General features: G+C 26.2%; 2 protein-coding genes across 2 annotated transcripts; both read right to left on the reverse strand.

Moving 5' to 3' along the window:
• Positions 1–2604: 2604 nt before the first annotated feature.
• On the reverse strand, positions 2605–5318 carry T310_10090 (uncharacterized protein; the record flags this gene model as incomplete). The annotated part of the gene is made up of 16 exons (XM_013467478.1): positions 2605–2628; positions 2689–2752; positions 2814–2887; positions 3050–3056; positions 3114–3129; positions 3209–3221; positions 3331–3342; positions 3567–3580; positions 3789–3897; positions 4187–4211; positions 4303–4336; positions 4700–4714; positions 4811–4821; positions 4874–4908; positions 5111–5121; positions 5261–5318. 16 exons carry the CDS (start codon positions 5316–5318, stop codon positions 2605–2607), a joined length of 522 nt encoding a protein of 173 aa, XP_013322932.1.
• Positions 5319–7430: 2112 nt separating this feature from the next.
• Positions 7431–8472, reverse strand: T310_10091 (RNA methyltransferase; the record flags this gene model as incomplete). The annotated part of the gene is made up of 2 exons (XM_013467479.1): positions 7431–8162; positions 8347–8472. 2 exons carry the CDS (start codon positions 8470–8472, stop codon positions 7431–7433), a joined length of 858 nt encoding a protein of 285 aa, XP_013322933.1.
• Between the last annotated feature and the right edge of the window lie 1340 nt (positions 8473–9812).

Genomic DNA, 9812 nt, shown 5'->3' on the forward strand with positions numbered 1-9812 from the left:
ATTATTAGCTTATTATAGTTTTTTAATAAGGTTAGTATTATAAAAGAGGTAGAGGATTAATAAGAATAAAGATCCTTAAGGGATACTTATATTAATTAAGAATTTATTTATCTCTTTTTAGGTTATAATTATATAGCCTTAGAGGAAACTATTAGTCTAACCTATTATTTATAAAAGGATCTTCCTTTTTTATGTTATATAATAGATAGGTATAAGAAATATTATTAAAGATACCTAAAATATTAAAGGTTAGTAAGGATATTATTAGGTATCTTAATTTTTATAATATATATCCTTTTTAATAAGATATAAATCATATACTTATAAGCTTAGGCTCTCCTATTATTTATATAATGATTAAAGAAAAGATAATATTTTTTATTAAATTTATTAATTAATTAGCTATAGTTATTTTAAGAATCTTATTAAGTATATTAAATAATATAATAAGCTTATATAACTTAGGATCTATATAGTTATTTTTATTAAGTTTTTAAAGGATAACTATAGTAGATTTACAAAAATAAATAAATATTAATATCTTAAATAAGTATTAAAAAGATTTATTAGCTATTTATTTAATAATAAGGTTAACTTTTGAATATTAGGTTTAATATTTTATTAGGCCCCAATACTTTATAAAGGATAGTATTTTTTATAATATTCTTAACCTAAATAATTTTAGACTAGGATTAGGTCTAAATATTAATAGCTTATAATAATTTTTAAAATTAGCCTTAAAAGGTAGAAGAAAAATATTTATAAAAAAGGTATACCTTTCTATTTAATATATTAATTTTATTACCTTCCTTATTAATAAGAGTAAGTATAAATATAAATTAGGGTAATCCTTAATTCCTAGCCTATTTTATTAGCTTTTAAAAACCTTTTTATATTTAAATAGCCTCTTTAACCTTTTATTAATATAATTAAATAGCTACTTTTATTATTTTATAGCTTAGTTTGTAATATAACTATTTAAATACCTCTTAGTCTTTATCTACCTTTATAAGCTTAGCTTTTTTTTATAAGCTTATCTAACCTTTTACCTTAGTATCACTATCTTAGGGATATATTTAAGGTATAAATAGTATTAGGGGTAATTACCTCTACTATTTTAGTTAATATAATAATTATATACTTAATTGTCTTATTAATATTTATAAGGTTATTAATTTAGTAAAGGTTCTAATTAAATTTCCTTATAATCCTAAAGAAAATATCCTAATTTATTTATTTTTATATATATCTTATAATTAAAAACCTCTTTATCTTTATAAGTCTTAGATTAAAGGTTATCTTAATAAGGATATAGTCTCTTTTAATAGCTTTCTAATCTATTTATATTTTATAAATTATTAGGTATTTTAAGATCTATATATAATAATACCTTAGACTAGGTTAGTAGTAGTCTAATAGGAGTTAGTTCTAACTATATTTATTATATATAAGTATACTTAATAATAGGAAGAGGTATTATTTTTTTAATTACTAGGTTAACTAGGTCTTTTACCTCTTTATATATATATTTATACCTTAGTAGTAATTATATTAAATAGTAAAAATTAAAGTTCCTAAAAATAATTTATTATTTATTATATAATCTAGTAAAAGAGTAATAAGATATTATTAGTACCTTTAATAATATTAAAGCTTAGGTTATATTATAAATATATAGTCCTTTATTAGGGACTATAATTATATAAAATATTAATATATTAAAATCTCTTTTATATTATATAGACTGTATTTCAAGGTTAATATCTTTACTAATTATAAAATAAATTTTAAAGGCCTTTTTACTCCCTATTATTTCTATATCTCTAAAGGCCTAATATAATATAGAAATACCCCTTTAAGGCTTAAATATAAATAATATTCTTTATAATATATAAGTTAATCTAGGGCTCCTAGATAGTAAACATATATTCTTTACCTCCTCCTTACTAAAAAGGTAGGTTATAACTTTTGTCTTAGATTTCTAGTAGTTTACTTAAAATATCTTTAAATAATTATAATAAATTAGTTCTATTATTATTTATTATTTTATAGTCTATAATTATATTAAAGGATTATATATATATTAAGGCTATTTAATTTATCTTTATTATTAGATTACTCTTAAGAGTAATTTAAGCTCATATTTTTTTAATATTTTTATAATTTTTAGTATATTTATAGTAATTAGTTTTAAAAGGGCTTTAAGATTATTAAGGCTATAAAAATAAATAATATAAGGATAACTAGTTAAGAACTAAAAAGGCCTTACTTATATCTTTAATTATAAATATTACTATATTAAATTTAATTAATAGTTTAATATTTATAGGTTTATTTTTAATAGCTTATATAATAATATCTACCTCTCTTAATAAGTATCTTTTAGTTAATACTTTATATCTAAATAAGTTATTCTCTCTTATAATATATATCTACCCTTCTTAATTTAGTAATATCTTAAGTTATTATAATTTAAAGGTTAATAATACTCTAAGGCTTATAATATTTTATTAATCTCCTTTTAATCTTTATTAGCTTTATTTTTTTTAGGTTTATTTTTAAATTAAGTATATTTTCTAGTACTATTATTAGTAGGCTTATAAATTAAAGGGCTAGTATCTTTAAAGCCTAGGCTCATTAGTATTAAGTCTTTATTAGGATTTATAATAATTATATTTTTTATTATACCTTTTTAGGTAGTATTTTTAAGGTTATTTTAAGGTTTAATAAGCTAATATTAGAGTCTTTTAACCTTAATAAATCTTTTAAATTGTCTCCTTATATTTTTTATATTTTAATTAAAAGAATAGTACCTTAATTTCCTATATATAATATACTTAGCCTTAGCTATATCTACTTTATTAGGGTAGTTATATATATTATATAGCTTTATATAATAAGTATATACTTAGGTTCTTTTATAGTATACTAAAATATATTTATATAACTAATATTTAAAGTATTATTAAAACTACTATTTTTAGTTATATAAAGTATATAGGTAGCTTTTTATATTAAATCTTAGTCTTAAATAAATAACTATATTTACTATATATCTATTATTAAAATTTATAATAAATATTAAAATCTATTATCAATAAGCTTTCTTATACCTAATAACTATCCTACCTAGATAATATTAGTATGTTTATATATAATTATTAGTTTTTAATAGTTTATTATCAAGATCTTCTTAATTAGGGCTTACTAATTAAAAGTATCTATCCTTATATTAACCTTTATATATTATTATATTAATCTTTAAATCAAAGATAATTTCTTAATGAAAGGCTTCAGCCTATATATTTAATTTAATAAGTCTTTTTATACCTTTAAATAAGTCTATAATTAGGATTATATTATTATTATTTAGAATTTATTTAGCTAAAACCTTTTAAAAAGATATTATTGGATCTCTAGATTCCTTAATAGCTATATTTATAATATATATATATATATTACCTAGTTTCCTCTAAAGGGGATTAATTATACTTAGATTAATTTTATATAAAGCTTAAAAGTTTTATGGAAGGTTAAGGTAATATTATAATCCTTAAGTTTTTTACTCTAATATAAAAGACTAAAAAGATATTATAATATTTATTTAAGTTATAGTTTTAAGGTAAGATATTAGGGGGCTTATAAGTTTTAATTAGCTTATTATAGATATTAAGATAACATATTAGATATTAGTTTTAATATTAATAATTACCTTATTAATCTATATCTACTTCTTTATAAATACTTATAGGGAGGATTTAATATTTTATAGTTTTTTTTAAGCTTACAATTAGATAATTTATTTTCTATTTTTTTAGCTAAGTTAAATATAGATTTAATAGCTTTTAAGATATTTAATAGTAATAAATTTTTAGTCTCTTTAGTAATAACCTTAAGCTATTCAACTTCTTATAGAAAGCTAACTATATAGGTTAATAGTCCTATTAGTCTTTTAAACTAGCTCTAGCTATTTCTTTAATTTATTACCTATTATATTAATTTATTATTAGCCTTAATAAAAAGGGGTAGAGTTATATACTAGTAGGTAAAGAAGTAAAAAAATATATTTCCTACTATATAAAAGAAAATATATTTTGTTTCTTATATAGAAGTCATCAATTTTGTGTCAGCGTTGGATGTGTTATTAAATTTGTATTTAGTTGAAGATATAAAAAAAGATAGTTACTTTATTATCTAGATATAAGCATATACTAGATTAGACTTGAGTATTTTAAAAAAATTTTATAGATTAGCCCAATTAAGTATAGTTAAAGGGTTAGTATTATATAATTAGGTACTAACCTAATTAGGTATAATAAGTAAAAGTTGAGTGTACCTAGACACTAATTTAGTTTGGTTTATTTTAATTAGTTCTGAAATTGCTCTAGATGATTAGAGCTTTTTTCTGGCCACTCTGAGCTGTAAGCACCTTTTCTTTAAATATTACTTTAAAAGGCATTTATTATATAATATTACTTTATAGTACTAATTAGCTATCCCCTTGGCTGGTGAGAAAGGTGGTCAAATTAGCGCCTTGGCAGCGGCAATGGACTTCATTGGTTTATTTATTCACCGCTTTCTAGAAATCCGGCAGAAAACACCACGGATACCAAAAGGGGAATATTAGTGCGAAGGCAGTAGGTACAGTTGGCCAATTAGGTGGCCGCTGCAAAGGCGCTAATTTGACCACCTTTCTCACCAGCCAAGGGGATACCTTTAATAATATTTTATAAAATTATAAAAATATTTAATAATGTAAAATTATAAAAAATAGAATTAAGGATAAATAACTTGTTTTCTTAAAAGCTACTATTAATAATACTAATATGTATACTAGCTATTAGATTCTTAATAACCTTAAGGAATATCTTACCTTATTAATAATATTTTTAAAATAAATCTAGTCTCCTACTTATATTATATTAACCTAATATTATATTATTTTTATAAAAAAGAATAATATATATTATATATAACTTAAATATCAGGGATAAAAATAATATTATTATAAATAAAAAGGTTTAATTAGCTCTTTAATTTTATTTAAAAGTTATATAGCTAAAAGGTTTCTTTATTAATACATATCTTATATTAATATTATTTCTCTTACTATCCCCTTAGCTATTAACAAAATATTCAAATTAGCACTGTCAGTAGTAGCTCTTATTGGTTAAAGCCTTTACTACTTTGAAGGTGCTGTCTATATTATTGGTCAAAGTGCCTGGTATATATGGATTCTGCTGGCTTTAACAAAAGTTACAAGTGGTAAGGATATGGAGCAATAATAACATCAAGTGCCGAGGCGCTAATTTGAACATTTTGTTAGCAGCTAAGGGGATACTCTATTCATATATAGATATCTAATTAACTTAGAGATAGTATTTACTAAATATTTAGGCTCTAACCTTATATTAGAAGCCTCTTAATTTCTATATAGCTTTACTATAATACTCATATTAATATGATTATATAGATAGAGCAGGGTTACTCTTATTTTTCTGAATAAGGGGATAATATTATACTATTCTAATATTCTGCCCTTCTTTACTGCCTATAGTATATCTTTATACTACCTTAGGTAGTTCTATAGTCAGTTTGATAATTAATCATACTATTATTATCAAGTCATTATATAATCTGTGTAGTTCATGCTACGGCAGAATTGCCATGTTTCTTTTACTGCTCTTTATACTGCCTATGTAAACCTATCTCCCAAAACATGCATCTAAGCCATCTGCCTGCAAGCTGTCACAATTATTATTAAACAATAAAAATATTATTACTGCCTTATAAATTATATTTAAAAGGCTTGAAGTAGCTAGTTTTTGTAAGTGATAATTTTTAGTAATAAATTATAGTTTTACCAAATAATTAACAAAATATAAGATTACTAATTTAACTAAATATATAATTATTAGGCTAAATAAATACTATTTTATTTTTAATATTATTAAGTACCATATTTAAGTAGCCTTAATATTTACTTTAATTTTATAGACTTTAATAATATAATAATACTCTAAAAAGTTATATAAACTTAAAAAATAAAAAGAGACATAAAAGTTAATAAAACTAGTAGTTTTAATAGCTTTTAGTAAGTAATAAGGTACTAAAAGTAAATATCTGCTTAATATAAGAATCCTAAGTATACCAGCAAAATTAAAAAATAGTTAAAAAATATAACTTTTAAAACCTTAAATAACAAGGATTTTTAGCTTAACTTAAAAAAGATTAGTTATTTACTTTAAGTAATAATTTTTAAGTAGTAAAATACTAATTAAGTAAATTCTTAATTTATTTTATTATAAAGATTTATTACTATAAAAGGCCTATAGCTAATTATAAATTTTAAATATGGCTTTTTTAGCCATATAAATAATAATATTTTATAATATACCTTAAAGTAATAAAGAATTTTATGCCTACTATATAGTATAAGATATATTAGGAAATTCCTATTTACTAAGATTTCTTAGCAGGATTTTCTAAATCTTATAGTACTTTAATAGGAAAACTTTATAAAATAAGGAAATCCTTTGGGCTAGTTTGTTTTACTCTAGGATTTCTTATAAGAAATTTTTAGCTACCTAAGAAATCCTTATAGGAAATTCTAATTAATTATTTGTCTTATTCTAAAATCCTGTCCTGTCCTAACTTGGGAATGAATTTCCCTGTCAGCCACCCTAACTGTAGTTTGGCACCTGCAAGCTCTGGTAAGGTATCTTAATAACTACCTTTAGTTGGGCTGAACTTTTTTCTCGTTGGGTTAAAGTATAAACCCCCTTTTAGGCCATGAAGCTATATAATAGTATCCTGATTTTGCTGGTTAAGACTTACATGAGGGTAATGCTAAACCCACAAAGGTTATCTTTTACAACACCGTACTGGATCAAGGGGGTTTTTAGAAACGGTCATTTAACCGTTATTTAAGGTCAAATAACTATTTTATTATGGGAAATATTAGAATTATGCTAAAATGGCTATATAACAGTTATTCTACAGTTAGTGATTAAGTAACATTAATTTTTTTAAAAAAATATAAGTCTTAGAAACATTAATTTATAAGAAAAGGTCAATTTATAGAAATAGTTTTTCCAAAATGCGGCTTTTACATGTAGCTCCCTGCCACAACTTCAGAATTTAGATAGTTTAGATAGTCTAGAAATTGGAGCTTATCTCCTTCCTATATGTAAATCTCATGGCATAGCTTAGTAGATTATGATCGTAGTTCGAGTCATATCCTGGGCAGAGAAAAAAGATGAAGCCTTTATTTTTAATTAATGGTTAATTCTCTCTAACGTTATTTTTTTAGCAACAATCAGATATGAAGAACTTTTTTTTTAAAAAAAAAACCTGACATATGACTGTTGATTGACTGGTTCTAAAACCCCCCTGATCCGGTATGGCAAATAGCTTCTGCTCCTAACCTGTTATAATTGCACCCTTCTCAAGATAACAGCTCGCGCGCCACTAAGATCATTGTCATCCTGAATGCATGGTTGCCAAATATCGATAGCAAAATCCCTACAATGTTCCACCTGCCTTGCCAAAGTTTGGGCCATACATACCACACGTTGAGCCTGTGCTAGGCTTCCGCACTCGAAAATAGCAAGTCTTGTCCCCAACCTGAATGTCAGAGAAAGTAGCTGCGGGTAAAAGGCATCTTCTTGCCTTATGTTCCCGACATTTAACCTTGACAAATTTGAGAGAGCAGATAAAGGGGGGACAAGGGCTAGGGTTGGTTCATAGACACGGACACTGCGTGCAGTTGTCCCATTCTTGAAGCTGGAAGGAGATATGTATGGCGGGTTAGAGATGAGAACATCCCAACAAAGACTTGAACTCGGAATCGAGGATCCACTTCCATTGAGGTGTCCTAATAATAACTGGTCACTTAGAACATCCTCCAGCTTGGGACAGTGTATCTCCTGAAGGCCCAGTATATCTGCTTGTCTGAACAGAACTTCACTTCTAGCGCGACTGGACAGTAAACCGCGTCTGAGATTGTGCTCCAGGTTTTTTTGAGCTAGTCTGATAGCTCTGGAACTGAGATCAATGCCAACGATAGTCAAATCTTTGACATGTGGGGCAAGAAGCGCATGCAATAGAAGAGATATGCAGCCAGAACCAGTACAAAGATCCAGTATATGTAAGGGTCTGGCCTGTGTGGAGTGCTTGTATCCCATGTCATTTAAAATCAGATCAGCAGCATGGAATGTGTACAGTTCGGTTTCAACACTGCATGATAAAAGGGAGAGGTATTAGACAAAACCATGCCTCACAGAAACAGCGAGGTTTGGGGGAAGGGAGGTGGGGCAGGCATCAAGAAAGGAGAGAGTGACAAACCGTGGGATCAAAACCCCTTTTCTGCATAAGATTTCCAATTCTCCAAAGGGCTGGTCCCCCAGGATATATTGCAGTGGCTTTCCTCTTGCCCGCTGAAAGCACATAGATCTCAGCTGATTTCTCCATTTTGTGCCTTTGGCACTTTGTTGTTCTTGTTGGTTTTCTCTGGTACAGTGGACCCTAAGGTCATTAATTGCCTTCTCTCGAAGCCAGCGTAGTTCATTTTGAGCAGAATCAAGTGAACGACATTCCTTGAGTAGGACAGGCAACAGAGGGTGCTGTCGGTAAGCTTGAAGAAGAAGTGATGTAGGAATCCTTGGCATGGAAGGGTGAAATTAATCGTCAATGTATAATAGTGTGCAGCCAAAACCTGTATATACAAATAATAGTAACCCTAATAAGGTTACATTCTTGTTATACCTAGGTTTCCTCTTAACTCTCTTCCGCCTATGCCAAGATATGTTACCTCAGTTCCCTCAGCCCCTCCACCCTACTCCATAGGCGCTGCACTAAGTGCTCACCGCCTACCCAGTTTGTCCGCTGACTCATCTTTTTGGGTGTAATGTCTAACCAACTTAGTGGCACCTAACAACTTCTTAGGGATTTTGCAGGTATCCCTACCAAAACTTCTTAGGAGAAATATAACTAATATTATATAAAATATTTATTTTAAAAGAACTAAAGCCTATTTTAAAAATTAGGCTTTATTAAGTCCTACATATTAAAAGTACCTTTTTAGTATTTTTAAAAATTAAAAAATATGTAAGTTATTAGTTCCAAACAAAATTTTTATTTTATATTAGGAAAAATAAAATTATTTTTAAAAAACAAAACCTATATTAAAAATTAGGCTTTAATTAAAGGTTTAATAGTGTGAGGGAAAAGACTGATACCAGAGATGATGACTGAATTATCTATCTGCTACAGCTAGATACATGTCATGTATGTCTTCCCAAGGGCGGTAAGATACTGTTGGATGACAAATATATATTAAAAAATAGATTTAAAATATATATTAAAAAAAATAATTTAAAAAAAGGTTAAATCACTGGTTCCAAATATTTCTTACTATATTTAGATAGGATGTAACCTTTGGGTAGGTAATTTAAAATATAATACAAATAATATAAAAATCTAATTTTTTTTAATTTGCCCTTATACTAAAGGATTACTTGATAATTATATTATCTGATGAGGGGATTATTATTATTATTATTCTTCCATTTTTAGAGAGCGTTTTTCAGTCAGAGACTATGCACGCTCTGCCTACCACCTAGGCAGTAGGGCTTAGTAGCTAGTATCTATATACAGGTGGGTTATGCTATAGACCAGTCAACAGTGGGAACCTTCTATGAGGGACAGAAATAGGGAATGAGAGACAGGCTGTAGTATAATGTAAGAATCAAATGTTAAGGAACAGTAGGTATAGGTGGATTTAACAAAGAAAAGAAATGAGAGAAAGAACA

This window comes from Rasamsonia emersonii (assembly GCF_000968595.1).
Source record: "Rasamsonia emersonii CBS 393.64 chromosome Unknown ctg1118621762375, whole genome shotgun sequence".
NCBI lineage: Eukaryota > Fungi > Ascomycota > Eurotiomycetes > Eurotiales > Trichocomaceae > Rasamsonia > Rasamsonia emersonii.